At 47.2% G+C, this 16,413-nt stretch overlaps 1 protein-coding gene across 2 annotated transcripts in view; it reads left to right on the forward strand.

Moving 5' to 3' along the window:
• PSTPIP1 (proline-serine-threonine phosphatase interacting protein 1) overlaps positions 1-16,413 on the forward strand; it is a 484,932-nt gene that overhangs the window by 301,844 nt on the left and 166,675 nt on the right. For both annotated transcript variants that reach the window (XM_069222343.1, XM_069222342.1), the window contains exon 6: positions 13,457-13,519. In XM_069222343.1, coding sequence (XP_069078444.1) covers positions 13,457-13,519 — 63 coding nt within the window. The remainder of the gene's footprint in view (positions 1-13,456; positions 13,520-16,413) is intronic.

A 16,413-nucleotide genomic window follows, 5' to 3' on the forward strand; every position in this document is an offset into this window, starting at 1 on the left:
GATGACAGGGGCCAAGTCCTACAGGTGGTGGCGGTGCACACACAACTGCCGGACAGAGACAAGTCCCGATCCCCTTTGAAACCCTAGGTGCCTACTACCTGAAACCAACATGGACACAGTTTTCCTACAAGCTCTCGATATCTACAACCACAGACTGCCATAGAAACGTTGCAGGAAACATTGGAACTCTGATGAAAAAGCCCAGACATAGAGACATGATGAGTACTCTACTTTAATGAACACTCCTCAAACATGGAACCACGGAGAACCCCCCCCCCCCCAGAAGGCTTTAACCGCCTCGGACTGCTCAGACTGTTCGGATTGTGTGATAGTTTTTGTTGGCCCCCGATTACCTTTACTTTTGTTTCTCAACGTCCCTCCCTTTCATGCCGGGTAACACTTTCCATGTCCCGTATCACTTCTCCCATCTAGAATCAGGACCCATAACGTCCTCTGGAAAATATGGGAACTGACGCAATACCCTTGCACACTACTGGCTTGCCCTGGCAGGGCTGGGGCAAAATGATTCTGAACTGGGTTTTGAGCTCTAGACCCCGATCTACTAACAAACGCAATAGTGACATAATGATGAGCGTTGGTGCAAAGCAGAACAGACCACAGATGCCAAGTCCCAGAGCATATACATGCCACAACCCCTCAGAATAACCAAGGGGAAGCGACCTTAGTAACAATAATACTTGCCCCTGTCCTTTCCTGGGTGGGAACCGTTTTGTTTAGTTGCACTCCACCCTCCCCCGATATGGAGAATGTCCCAAGAAAAAGCGGGGTGGCGATCCTCTTACGCAAAACCCTCCCTTTCACGGTCGTCAAATCGTGGACAGACCTCGAGGGCCGATACATATTTACCAAACTGAAAATAGGGGACTCAACATTGTGTGTGGGATCAGTTTATGCACCAACAGGTCCCAAACGCCTCTTCTTTCTCCAGCTCAATCGACTTCTAACCGAGATAGGGGCATCCCGTTACGTTATAGGAGGAGACTGGAACCTAGCAAGGGACGCAGCATTGGACAGGACAGGGCCTCTAGACACGAGTAACAACGCAGACAGGGCCATCCAGTCTGATATACTCGCAGATAACGGTTTGATTGACCACTGGAGGCTGACTCACCCAACGGACAGAGAATTTACCTTTCTCTCGCCGGTGCACGGTACCCAATCACGGATCGATTACTTTCTCCTATCCCACAATCTTATGGCCCACACCGTGGAGGACGATATACTGGAGAGAGGCCTATCAGACCACTCCGCAGTCCTTATAGCCATCCGCTTAGGCCTGGTATCCCCGGGCCGAAAACCCTGGAGATTAGCGATCCATCTATATCGATTCCCCCCAAGGTAAGTTGCAGCTACAGGACCATGCGACCACTTTCGTCCAAGACAACCTTGGTACGGTTGATTCGAGTCGAACTATGTGGGCTGCAGCCAAAGCCTCGATACGGGGACAGCTCATGCGGGATGCGGCGATAGCGAACAAAGACAGAAAAGAGCAACAAGCGGCTCTGGAACTCGACATACGCCGACTAACCAGACAATACACGGCACACCCCTCCCTTCCAGGCCGCCGAAGTTTAGAGCAAGCACAAATGGCCCTTAATGAGTTATACACCACCCAGGCCGAATTCACATTACAGAGACTCCAAGGGAGACACTATGAACAAGGTGAGAAGGCGGGACGACTGCTCGCAGCCCAACTCCGTCAAAGAGCTGCCGCCCTAGCCATCCCAGCCATTCGCTCTCCCTCCGGGGACATACTGACCCACCCGCAGGCCATTGCAAACGAATTTGCCCAATTTTATAGACACCTTTACACGCCGGAAACCACGACTAACCTAGCGCAAGCTACCACCTTTTTAAAGAAGCTAGACCTCCCCTCCCTAACAAACGAGGGCCGTAGCCTATTAGAAGGGGAAATAAGCAGACAGGAGATAGATAAAGTCATCTCTGACCTTCCGTACCACAAATCACCCGGAGAGGATGGATACCCTGCAGAATTTTACAAATGGGTAGGGGCAGAGGCAATTGATATCCTATGCGAAGCCCTCAATGAAGCCTGCGCAACACAGACATTAGGGGCCATATCCAACAGTGCCACAATAGCTGTCATACCGAAGCCTGGGAGAGATCCTTTATTATGCGGCAGCTACCGACCCATCTCTCTACTAAACGGGGACATCAAAATTCTAGCAAGCGTCCTGGCAAACAGACTACGTAAAGTAATCCCGTCCTTAATACACTATACACAGGTGGGGTTTGTACCGGGCCGCACGTCTAGGAACCACCTATGAGAACCCTATGCCATACCTTATGGGCGGCCAGAGACTCCCCGGAGTCGGCGCTGGCCCTGTCCTTAGACGTCGAAAAAGCGTTCGACCGCATAGAATGGACCTACCTATTTGCAGCCTTAGAGAGATTTGGCCTAGGCAACAAATTTATCTCCATGGTACGACTGCTCTATGACCAACCCGCGGCCAGAGTCAACTGCGGAGGCTTCCTCTCAGACCCTTTCCCTATCCGAAGGGGTACACGGCAGGGGTGCCCCCTTTCACCGCTCCTGTTCCTTTTGGCGATGGAGCCCTTGGCGGCAGCCATCCGGTCCTCCCCCTCCATAACCGGCCTACCACTACCCGAAGGCACCTCCAAGATATACCTCTATGCTGACGTTATCATCTTAACACTCACGGACCTGGAAAGATCCATTCCGGCCCTATTAGAGGTAATCGAGGACTTCGCAGCCCTATCGGGATACTGTATTAACTGGGACAAAAGTGAGGCACTTCCGCTATCGCGAGTAACCACAAAAGCGGCACTCCTAGGCTACCCATTCCGGTGGACGCCAAAACGCCTTAAATACTATTCTTTAGCCCTCCAAATGTCTCAGTTATCCAATACACTGTCGAATATACCAGATCCCCCCTTGTGGATAGCAGTGGAAAAACGACTCCTGACTGCGAACGAAGGACTCGGTGGACCCTACCGTGCAGACCTCCCAGCCACTAACTCAGTGAATCCTATCCTTGCGGCGACCAGGGCATCCTGGCAAAGGGCCCACCGACTGTTTGGGGTCCACCCCCTTATACATGCCCAAGCGCCCCTGTGGCACAACAGTGGCCTACGCATAGGTGGCGAGGTACTCCATTGGCCGCAATGGAAACAGGCAGGCATCCTTACCCTCTCACAGGTTCTGGAGAACGATGTGCTCAAACCATTCCCCAAGCTACGGGAGGAGTTCGGCCTACACCCGAACCAGGAATGGAGATACATGCAACTCAAGCATTGTCTCTCCCAAGGGAATATACCTCCACAGCGGGTATCCCTGCCCTCACCGATAGTGGCTTACCTCCAGCAATGGGGACAATGCAAGGGAGTAATGTCGGGTCTATATGATCTAATTATTCGACGGCTTTACTTCCAACCGCTAATGGACAAACTACGTCTACGGTGGCAAACCAGGCTGCAGCAGGATCTAGACCCAGACGATTGGGAAGCTACCCTAGAGACACTAGACAGAGGCACCCGGGAAGCACGCTTGAAATTCTGCCTCTTTAAATTCTTACATGAATGGCACTGGTCCCCAGCGAAACTGCATAGGACCGGACTCCTCCCGCATGCGAACTGCTGGCGATGTCCAGAAACATCCTGTGACCTGATACATATCTTAGTAAACTGTACAACAGTAAGACCACTCTGGGATGCTGTGAGCTCCACTCTGGCTGAAGTAATGTCACTTCCGTCACCACTTCCTCCTGCCCTTATACTTCTGCAAGATACGACCTCCCTACCAGACCTCCCTAGACCACACAAGCGACTGTTGCACACAGCGTTAGCTACTGCAAAAATTTGCATACTCAGACACTGGCGGTCAGAAACCCCCCCAAGCCCGGAGGAATGGATTACAGCCATGATCCGCACTGCTATGCATGAACGGATCATCTATAACTTACAAGACCAAGCTCAATTATTCCTACAGGTATGGGCTCCCTTCCTCACAAGGGGGCAATAGTGCCCTACCCGGAACCACCACTGTTCCCTTCTCCCTTCCCTCTCCCTCCCCTCCCCCACATGCGTCTCTTCCCCACTCTCCCTCCCGTACCTCCCCCTCCCTCTGTATTTTCCCCCCTCCCCCCTCTCCCCTCTCCTTATCTCCCCTTCTCTTCCTCTCTTTTCTATCCTTTTCTCCTCTCCCACTCTTTATTTTCTTTCCTCTTCTTCCCCTTCTCCCTCTCCCTTTTCCTACTGTTTCTTCTTCTTTTCTCCTTTTTCCTCTTTCTTACTCTCTATCCTCTCTCATTCTCTTTCTCTCTCCCTCTCGCCCCTTATCCCCACGTCCCTTTCTAAAACACCCACTAGAGTCCGAACGTCGCCTTCCAGCAACGCTCCAAACAGACCTCCATGGTAGATTCTTTTCCCCATGTCGTCAGCTAGTCACCTGGTCCCAACTGATACTGACCACAGAGTTGACATGAGCTGCAACACCCATTATCCGTGCAGCAACATCCCTCGCTTCCCAGGGTGGCACTCCCCGGTCCTTTCGTCTGAACAGGTACAACCTACCCTTTGCCCTCATATCTTTACCCTCTTTAAACCCCCCCACATAGCCTAAAATATGTTGGAAGTGAACTCTACCTCAAGTTTTTATATTATGACTGATACCTTGTTTGTGCCTTACGAGTTTTTTTTTTTTTTTTTTTTTTTTTTCTTTCTTCTTTCTTCTTCTTCGGTTTCCTAATATCACTGATGTGTAATTACTCCCGATTGACGGGACCCTGATCCCACTGACTCTGTATCATATTGTGTTATTAACAATAAAAGAAAAGTTAAAAAAAAAAAAAGATTTCACTCAGATGAGGGCTATACTGTTTCCAAAAATCAAACAAGCTCATGAAACTCGGTGTCTCTTGCTTAGTGCAAACAGCGACAAACTCTAAAATCTTTTGTTTTACTTGTGACAACATCTGTCTATTTTCTGGGTTCCTTCAGCCTTACCAGTGCCCCTCAGATGTTCACGAAAGTGATGGAGGTGGTTGCAGGTCATCTGCTCAGGTTGGGGGTTTCGGTCTTCCCCTACAGCGACTGGCTTTTGAAGGGGAACTCGCCCCAGGAAGTCATCTCCCACCTTCAGACTACAGTGAACCTACTGCACACGCTGGGGTTCACTATAAATGTGCCGAAGTCACACCTGGCTCCCTCTCAGATGCTCCTTTAATCAGAGCTGTTCTGGACACAGTGCAGTTTCGGGCCTATCCTCCCAAAAAGTGAGTCCAGAATATTCAGGTTATGATTCAGATCTTTCAGCCTCTATCTTGGGTTTCGGTGAGAGTGACTCTGAGGCTGCTGGGTCTCATGGCCTCCTGCATCTTGGTAGTGACACATGCCAGATGGCATATGCGGGCTCTGCAGTGGGACTTAAAGTTCCAGTGGGTGCAGCGTCAGGGAAATCTCTCTGACATGGTCCAGATCTCGGAGGGGACTGCAAAAGACCTGCAGTGGTGGCTTTCGAATCCGCATTGGGTCAACGGCAGATCCCTCTCCCTTCCTCAACCAGATCTAGCCATAGTGACAGACATGTCACTTCTGGAATGGGGCGGCCACATGGGAGAGGCAGAGATCAGAGGCCTCTGGTCTGTGGCGGAGTCTGGGCTTCATATCAGTCATCTGGAGCTCCGGGCGATCAGGCTTTCGTTGAAAGCATTTCTTCGCTCTCTCAAAGGAAAAGTCATGCAAATGTTCACAGGCAACACTACCGCCATGTAGTACTGCAACAAACAGGGTGAAGTAGGTCCAGGACCCTTTGTAAGGAGGCGCTATGCCTCAGGGCATGTCTCACACATCAGAACATTACTGTGAGGGGCTGGCCGGAACCCTCCCGCACACCCTGCCGACTTGTGCTATCGCTGCCTATGGTGTACCGGAACACCAAGGACTCTCAGCCAATGAGAGAGGCGCGACCTGGACGACGCGGGAAGGCGGGGACATAAGGAGATCGGCGTCAGGACCTAAGGGGGAGAAAGATGCGAGAGAGAAGGAGTCGGGGAAGAAGGAGTCGAGAGAGAAGGATTCGAGAGAGAAGGAGTGGGGAGAAAAGACGGACCAAGGATAGGAGGAGCGGGAAGACGGAACGAGAGGCCAAGAGGACACCGAGGTGAGAACCCCAGATCGGAGGATCTAGGGTCCAGGAGAGAGATTTCACCGCGACCGGCGGAATCTGGACAAGGAGGACCGCGAAGGAGACCGGAACAACACGGCAACCTGGGAGGCAGAGCACAGCAGCCTGCCACGCTTCTGGAGAAGCGTGGCAGACTCAGGTGTGTGAAGCGTCGTAGTCCGGGGAAGGGAGGACGAGTGGAGCGGACATAAGAAACGAGGGAGGACGGGTGGAGCAGACATCAGTAATAAGGGAGAACAGGTGGAGAGGATATAAGAAACAAGGGAAGGCGGGTGGAGCAGGCACAAGAAACAAGGAAGCACGGGTGAGGTGAGGGGAATCATAGAACAATATATATATGAATTAACCTCTTAGCTGCTGGGCCTCCCCCCCCCCCACCCCCCCCAGTGCTGAGCCCTTATTTGGCTATTTGGGGTGGTTCGCGCTTAGGCCTCCATAACTTTTTGTCCACATAAGCTATCCACACCAAATTTGCGGCCTTTTTTCCAACATCCTAGGGATTCTAATGGTACCCAGAGTTTGTGGTTTCCCCTGGAGGAGACCAAGAAATTAGCCAAAATACAGTGAAAATTTCGTTTTTTTCAAAACAATGGGATAAAAGAGCTGCCGAAGAAGGCTTGTGGTTTTTTCCCTGAAAATGGCATCAACAAAGGGTTTCTGGTGCTAAAATCACCATCTTCCCACCTTTCAGGAACGGGCAGACTTGAATCAGAAAACCACATTTTTCAACACAAATTTGAATTTTACTGGGACATACCCCATTTTTACTATTTTTGGTGCTTTCAGCCTCCTTCCAGTTAGAGACAGGAATGGGTGTGAAACCAATGCTGGATCCTGGAAAGCTAAACATTTCTGAAAGGTAGACAAAATTCTGAATCCAGCAAGGGGTCATTTGTGTAGATCCTACAAGGTTTTCCTACAGAAAATAACAGCTGAAATAAAAAAATATTGAAATTGAGCTGAAAACAACAGCCATTTTTCTTTATGTTTTACTCTGTAACTTTTTCCTGCGACGTCAGATTTTTGAAACCAATATACTGTTACGTCTGCTGGACTCTTCTGGTTGCGGGGATATATAGGGCTTGTAGGTTCATCAAGAACCCTAGGTACCCAGAGCCAATAAATGAGCTTCACCCTGCAGTTGGTTTTCATTCTATACTGGGTATACAGCAATTCATTTTCTGAAATATGAAGAGTGAAAAATAGGTATCAAGAAAACCTTTGCATTTCCAAAATGGGCTCAAGATAAGGTTTTGAGGAGCAGTGGTTATTTGCACATCTCTGAATTCCGGGGTGCCCATACTGCATGCAGGGCATTTCTCAAATAGACGTCTTTTTTACACACTCTCTTATGTTTGGAAGCAAAAAATGTAGAGCTAGATAAGGGGCAATAACACTTGTTTTGCTGTTCTATGTTCCCCCAAGTCTCCAGATAAAAATTATACCTCACTTGTGTGGGTAGGCCTAGCGCCCGCTACAGGAAATGCCCCAAAACACAATGTGGACACATCCCATTTTTTGACAGAAAACAGAGCTGTTTTTTGCAAAGTGCCTACCTGTAGATTTTGGCCTCTAGCTCAGCCGGCACCTAGGGAAACCTACCAAACCTGTGCATTTTTTAAAACTAGAGACCTAGGGGAATCCACGATGGGGTGACTTGTGGGGCTCTGACCAGGTTCTGTTACCCAGAATCCTTTGCAAACCTCAAAATGTGGCTAAAAAAACACGTTTTCCTCACATTTCGATGACAGAAAGTTCTGGAATCTGAGAGGAGCCACAAATTTCTTCCACCCAGCGTTCCCCCAAGTCTCCCGATAAAAATTATACCTCACTTGTGTGGGTAGGCCTAGCGGCTGCGACGTGAAATGCCCCATAACACAATGTGGACACATCCTATTTTTTGACAGAAAACAGAGCTGTTTTTTGCAAAGTGCCTACCTGTAGATTTTGGCCTCTAGCTCAGCCGACACATAGGGAAACCTACCAAACCTGTGCATTTTTGAAAACTAGAGACCTAGGGGAATCCAAGATGGGGTGACTTGTGGGGCTCTTACCAGGTTCTGTTACCCAGAATCCTTTGCAAACCTCAAAAATTTGGCAAACAAAACACTTTTTCCTCTCATTTCGGTGACAGAAAGTTCTGGAATCTGAGAGGAGCCACAAATTCCCTTCCACTCAGCATTCCCCCAAATCTCCTGATAAAAATGATACCTCACTTGTGTGGGTATGCCTAGCGCCCACAACAGGAAATGCCCCAAAACACAACGTGGACACATCACATTTTTTCATAGAAAACAGTGCCTACCTGTGGATTTTGGCCTCTAGCTCAGCTGGCACATTTGGAAACCTAGCAAACCAGTGCATTTTTGAACACTAGAAACCCAGGGGAATCCAAGATGGGGTGACTTGTGGGGCTCTGACCAGGTTCTGTTACCCAGAATCCTTTGCAAACATCAAAATGTGGCCAAACAAACACTTTTCCCTCTCATTTCGGTGACAGAAAGTTCTGGAATCTGGGAGGAGCCACAAATTTCCTTCCACCCAGCGTTCCCCCAAGTCTCCCGATAAAAATGGTACCTCACTTGTGTGGGTAGGTCTGGTGCCCACGACAGGAATAGATCACATAACGGTCAATGTTGGTCCTTACATGAGGCAGCTGTTGACTCTGGGGTGATCCATTCCTGACGCAGGCACTAGGTGTAGGCACTCAAGTGGGGTAGTGTTTTTATCAGGACAGGTGAGGAATCACTGGGTGGTAGGAATTTAGTGGATCCCAGCATATTCCTGTAGTTTGTGTGACAGAAATGTGAGAAAAATTGAGTTTTTATTCAACATTTCAGCTTTGCAGGGTATTCTGGGTAAGAAAACTTTGGGGAATCCACACAAGTCACACCTCTGTGGACTCCCCCGAATGTCTAGTTTCCAGAAATGTTTGGGTTTAGTGTGTTTCTCTATATGGCCACCAATCCCAGGACCAAAAACACAGGTGCCTGCCTTACAAAACCAGTTTTTTTGTGATAGATAATTTTGATGTCTCCACAATACGATTTGGGCGACGGAATTTGGGGCTGAACTAAATTGGGGAGCTCCCAAGAGAGCACTCTCTCTCTCTCTCTCTGCTTGCCGCCTCATTCACCTGCTCTCTGGGTTGGGCTAACCCACTATTACCCAGTTGCACAGACTGCTTGCGAAGGGACAGCAGGACTGTCCTCATCACCTCCCTCATAATGTACTGGAAGAGGAGTTATCGAATGGGACTCCTCCGACTGAAAAATCACTCCCAGAGTCTGCGCCATTGTCCTATCCCTCAGATGCTGTCTCAGTATCTGATGTCTCAGTCTCTGATCATATGTCAGAGCTGTCCTCTATAACCTGAGTGACGGCAGCAGTCATCCATCAAGATGCCATCTCTGCTATTGGCTAAACTGTTGCTCTAAAACACAAGCCTACGTTGACAGTCACATAATCGATGGTGTGTGTGAGATACGTGCAACAGTAGAGGCCACCTTACCTGCGCTTCTTCCCTCAATCAGCACGTTCTTTCAAGACACTGAAAAAACACCTTGTCACATACCATTCGTCACAGTCTTTAGCACCTCCTGCGTCCAGTCCAACAATCATTATTGGTGCTCCCACTCCCTCCTCCTCGGATTCCCTCATTACCACCCAGCAAAAGTGCCCTTCATCTTTCCATAGCCGCCCTCCACCCCGCACATACATTTCATTTGTATTATAGCGCAGGTAATGGCTGACTTTACTAATGTACTCAGCTATTTACATAAAATACAGATTTCCTCTTTGCAGTAGGCATATAAACCTTCTGCGCTTCTTTATGGCACTAAAACTGCCACTAGACAAGTCTGACCCTTTTGTAGCAGAAACATAATCACAATACTTACTTGACTTTTTTATTGCTGCCTAAAAGCTACAGTTGAAAAGCATCAGTTGAAGTATGTGCATTGCTTTGAAGACGCAAGCTGCAACTGCAAGACAACTGGTGGCAAATCTATATATATATCTCACTTTTATATGTGGGTCTGGTTTTCCCGGGGGCCGATCGCAGCCCCCAGGGAAACCACACACGTATTGACAAAAGTGATATATATATATATATATATATATATATATATATATATATATATATATAGCTCTATCTCTATATATATATATATATATATCTATCTACATGGAACAAGGTCTGGTGAGACCGAAACGCGTCAGGGGATTCCTGTTTGTTTGTTTATGATCTCACTAATGTATTAAAAGTTAAGGTATTTTTGGCACAACGACAGAGTGCGGTTTTCTCTTGCTAAAACAGAAAGAGAATCTTGTTTTTTGAAAATATGGTTGTCCTGCCTCAAACCAGCACCACCGGAGAATTAAGTGCGCCGTAACACGCAGATCAGGACATCTTTTCTTTCATATATATATATATATATATATACATATATCTATAGATCTATCAATAGATATATCCATGTAGATAGATATATCTACATAGATATATCTATCTATATATATATATATATTATTTTTTGGTTGTTGTATGGTTTCCTTGGGGGCCAAAATGGCCCCCAGGGAAACCCTACAAGAACTAAAAAAAATATTGCCCCACAGGGGGTCTCCCTGCCCACGGGCTACCCCCTGTCCATTTATTTTTCTTTTTAATAGCCCCGATTGCGCCCCACCCCCACCCCCCCAGGGGGCACCTACCTTTTTTTTAAAAAAATATGCCCCCGGAGGGGGGGGGGAACAATTGTATTTTGTAAGTTTGTATCACGTTTGCGTAAAAAAAAGACGGTAATGCGGCTCAGAAAAGGTACAATGCAGGGCCTAAGTCTCCTATTGCTAGTCGATTTCTTGAGGGTCTCACCCATTTGCTTCCTCCACTCCGTTTATCATGCCTCAGTGGGACCTCAATCTTGTACTTAGTTAATGTGTACTCCCTGTGAGCCGATGCACATTTGTCCCTCACTGCTCCTTACTTTCCAAACTGTTTTTCTTGTTGCCATCACTTCTGCTCGCAGAATGAGTGATCTAAAGGCTCTTTCTTCTAAGCCTCCATTTTCGGCTGTGCACCCTGACAAAGTGGTGTTACGCACTAAGGCTTCTTTCCTTCCCAAAGTGGTTACATCTTTTCATGTGGGCCAGAACATCACCTTGCCTACTTTTTACACACCTCCTCATCCTTCTCATGAGGATGAGAAACTCCACTGCGTGGATCCAAAAAGAGTATTGGCGTATTATCTCAATCGTACTATAGATTTCTGGGTGGGCGATCAACTCTCTGTTGGATATTTAGTTGCGAAGAAAGGGAAGGCGGTGCAAAAACATACCATATCTCAATGGGTACTTCTTTGCATCAAGATGTGCTACGCTTTGGCTAAGAAGCAACCCCCTAAGGGCCTGCGCGCTCATTCCACCAGAGCAACTGCTGCTTCCACTGCATTAGCACACGGAGTTCCTGTCCTGGATATATGCCAGGCAGCTACATGGGCATCCTTGCACACGTTTACTAAACATTACTGCCTGGACAGTCAGGTCCGTTGGGACAGCTACTTTGGCCGTTCGGTCCTGCAGGACTTTCTAGTATGATCTTGGTTTGCAGCCCACCTCCGAGAACGGCATTGCTTGGGTATCTATTCTAAGGTAAGGAATCTGCAACTAGAAGTCTCTATCAGATGTACAAGTTACTTACCTTCGGCATCGATATATCTGGTAGAGACATATTCTAATTGCAGATTCCTTTCTGACCCATCCATCCTCCCCGCTTGGGAACTGATTTCTAGTGACAGGGCTTCCCCATTCAGGGCCTTAGCTCTGGCACACCAGTTTCAGTGTTCTTTGCGGCTCTGCCCTTTGGCGTGGAAAGTCGTGAAAAGAGACTGTCATCACTGTGTTGAGGCAGCGTCTATGTACTACTCCTGACGTCATCTCAGCGACACCAACGATGGATGCCACCTACCAAAGTGCAAGGGTATTGCTAGAAGAAAAAATCTCCGGATTCGGACACCTGGGGGAAAATTCTAAGGTAAGGTATCTGCAACTAGAATATGTCTGTACCAGATATATCGTTACTGAAGGTAAGTAACTTTTTTACCATGTTAGAAGCATGTCCGTGCAGCTTCCTGCATTTTGAAGGGGCCTGGAAGGCCTGATATCCTTGCTCACCGCCAACCACCAGAGCACTCAACTCAAGGAAAACAAAAACAGAGTGGAGAGCAGGGAGAAAAATAGCAGTCAAACACCCCCAATGAAGAATACCAGCCCCCCTTGAACCTGACTCAGTAATTTCCCTTTCAAAATATAGCTAAAATGTGATTGCAAGGAGAGACTCCTAAACAAAAGTGTCACGTGCTAGAACCACTTTAAGAACAGCGTTATGTAAAAAATTACAACAAAAAATAAAAAAACATGATAATAATGCATCTATTGCATCCTCTGAAGTGGTGGATCTGGCGTAATTCCATAAAGCCTCACCACTACACAGAGTGTGACCTCACTTTACGGACCACTGGGAAACTGGGATGAGTGAGGGATGTGATATGCAGCACAGAACGGTTGACCTAAAGCTACGGCTGAGCTTCCAAAGCTGAAGCAGGTATGATCAGATCTGCTTACTGCAGTGGTGTCTGATGCACGATTAATGTAGTGTTAGACTGTCAGAATACAGATTGAATCCAATATTCATGAAGTGAAATATCCATGGGGTAGTTAATTGGTGAAGCTCAAATACTCTTTCAGTCTAATCTGATTGTTTTCTTTTCCTGCCTTGCCTACGGCTCATGAGAACTTTCAAGTGGCTAATAAGTGGTATGAGTTATTTACAAACACCATTATGCTAGTCTTGGGTGGCACATTATGTGAAGCCGCTTTCTCAATGCTTAAAGAAATATCTTGAGTTTGTACACAGGGGCCATCAATATTTTCTCTAAACAGGATGAAGAGTCAATGCAGTACATGAAAAGATTAGGGCATTCTCAATAGGTGAACAGAAAAGCGCTTCAGAACATCCAAATTGCAGAAATTTGGGGATTGTGCTGCATGCATGAATTAATGATTATTGTCGTAAGATGATTTCCTTCTTATTTACATGTGAGTAATATCATAGGCATAACATTCCACTTGTATGGCGCTTTACAAGCAGTGACAAAATAATAAGGTGAAGGGCAAGGGAGATTGTGCTTTAGAGCCAGGTTTCATCCATCATCATAGTTCCCTCCTTGGGGAACAACTAATACTGATTTTCATTTCTGAATTGTGTTACAGTTCGAGTCAGCGATGGATACTCTGCAGAAGACTAAAGTGGCCATGCATAAGAAAACCTCTGAGGTATGCATCCAAAGTCTACATTTACTTCATTGTGATAAACATTTATAAACTAAGTAATTTGTGTCTGACATAGCATTTGTCACATACAACCCCACACTAACCTTATACATTTTATAAGTTTAAATTAATCCAGTTCACTCAGTAATTACTCAGATTAAACTTCACATGCAGAATAAATCACCACTTATCCGTAAGGTGTTCAACTCATGATCACTTGTGGAACAACCACCCAGGGTGAGTACCAACTGACTGGAATCAATAATTGTAATATGACAGCTCTAGTTAGCCCATGATTTAGCAAATACCTTTTCTGGTAGCTACGTACAAGCTAAAGATGCAACAGTGGACCAAAAAATATTTTACCAAACAAAACCACATTCCATGCCCCTTATCTTCTTAACATCCTGCTACCAAATGTGGTATTAAGGTATGGCAAGTACCCTTGCACACTTGGGCCCAGATTCATACTTTTTGCCGCACAACTGCACAAACATTTACGGGCGAACAACCACTAAAAACATGACTCCTGACTTAGGAAAGCCCACCACCCCAGTGGCCAGCACAGGGAAGAAGTGTCCCCTGGGCATGGCCATTGCACCATGTGCCATGCTGGTGGCCCCAAGTTAAGGCCCCCAATGGCACAAAAAAATTAAAAATACTTACCTATACTTACCCTACTCCACTTGGATGGGGTCCCCCATCTTCTGGTATCCCTCTGGTGTGGGTGGGGGTGTTCCTGGGGCTTGGGGAGGGCACCTGTGGACCCATTCCCTGGTGTTTACCTATGGAAATGGGTCCATAGGTCCCCTAATGCCTGGTCTGACCCAGGCATTCAATAATGGTGCAAAGCAAGCTTTGCCCTGTTATTTAGCCCCTCCTCCCATGGGGGGATAAATATAGGGCTATGAGGATAGCACAATTGTTTAGATAGAAACGCCTACCTTGCATCTCATTGCCACAAGGTAGGTGCAGGCATTCAAAAAATGTTGCACCTTGGGACATAGCAGGAGCCAATCTGGGGGGGTGGTGGTCCCCAGGGCCATTATTGTCTCCACGAGGAGGGCTGTACGGTCCCCCTCCAACAAGCATTTCCCCAGGGAGGTGGTGGTCCCTGGGGCTGGGGGTCCACAATGAACCCCCGTCACTCTTTTATTGTAGCGCTGGGGAGGTGGTGGTCCCCGGAGCTACTGGAGGTCTCAACGGACCCGCGTCACTCTTTTATTGTAGCTCCAAGGGGGTGGTAGTCCTTAGGGCTGCCGGGGGTGTGTGACCCCTCAGCATCATATTATGTTAAGACCACAGGGAGGTGGCTGTCCCCAAGACTGCAGGGGGGTGGAGGGGTGCAGCATATTTGTTGAAAGCCCCAGGGAGGTGGTGGTCCCCAGGGCTCCAAACGGGTTCATGCCTCCCACTTGCATTGTATTTGTTGAAAGCCCTGGGAAGGTGGTGATCCCTGGGGCTGTGGGGGGGGCTTGTGGCCCCCCCACATGTAAGATTAAAGCCCTGGGGAGGTGGTGGTCCCCAGGGCCAAAGGGGGGGGAGGGGGCAAAGGGCCCCTGCCTGATATTTGTTAAACGTCCTGGTGAGGTGGCTGTCTCTGGGGCTGCGGGGGGGGGCACTCGCCCATCTATTTTGCTAAAAGCCCTTGTTAGGTGGTCCCCATGGCTGCGGGGTGTGTGGTGGCCCCCCTATCAAATTGTAATTGACCCCGGGTCCTGGCCCACCCAAGGGCAGTTTACAAAGTAACCACAGGAGCCCACTCTTGTTTTTTTCATTTTCAGCAGATCTGTGCCAAAAGATTTTTAAAAAATGCTTTTTAAGTCCTGGGGGGGTCCCTTGGGAACCCCAGCACCGGAGCTAAGGGGTCATGGTGTCCCTACCCTGGCCCCTTTTCTTATATTTTTAAACTTTTTTTCTGAAGCCGAGTCCCAACATGGCTGCCAACACTTCCTTGTTGAAGTGTCTTCAGCCAATCAGATCTCAGCTCTATATTGGGAGTGTTTCGTGTCCATATGTATACAAATTTGAATTTTCTTTATTATCTCAAAAACTACTGAACAAATTTACCCCAAATAACAAAAACGGGCTCTTTCTGAACCAAGAGCTACCTTTCTGCCAAATCTGGTGTAATTGGTTCAGGCGTTATTGCTGTTCCAAACCCTATGGGAATTAACATGGAAAATGCTCTCCAAAACTTTCCAGAAAGCAGCTGATGTGACTGTCAGATAACTGGGGAAATTCATCAAGTTGCGCCAAAGACATGGGCAAGTAAAAAACTGCTTTTTCTATACACATTTTTTCATTTTTCTTTTATTTATTTTTACGTTACACAGTGGTTGCCTGCACTGTGTAGATTTAGTTACAACTGGGTTTTATGAGGAAGAGGATGTTTTGGTTCCCTAATGATGCTAATAACTTTGATGCCATTTGACAAATCTTCATGAAAAATTAAACAAAAAGCGTAAGCCAACTCAGCTCTTTTGTGGAAATTTTCTTTGTGATCCACAAGCTGGGGCCGATAAAAAAGAAGGGTCCCAAAATGTACTGTTCTCATGCAATGAATTGTTGGAAAATTGAACAGTGCTATAGCTAAAACAGCTAAATGGAATTGCACCAGATTTGGCAGAAAGCCCAGAAAGCATGATTTATGTGATTTAGTGTAAATTCAATCAGTGGTTTTTGAGAAATTGAGGCTCATAATATATATATATATGTGTGTGTGTGTGTGTGTGTGTGTGTTTGTGTGTGTGTGTGTGTATTAATACTGCAGGTCCAGGAGATCAACAGATTTGGTCTGATTGGCTGTCTCACATCAACAAAGATGTTTGGCAGCTATTTTAGGACTCATGGACTGTCTTCAGAAATACTGAAAAAAATTACATTTAGGGGACAGG

The sequence above is a fragment of the Pleurodeles waltl genome, chromosome 3_1 (genome assembly GCF_031143425.1).
Source record: "Pleurodeles waltl isolate 20211129_DDA chromosome 3_1, aPleWal1.hap1.20221129, whole genome shotgun sequence".
Lineage (NCBI taxonomy): Eukaryota > Metazoa > Chordata > Amphibia > Caudata > Salamandridae > Pleurodeles > Pleurodeles waltl.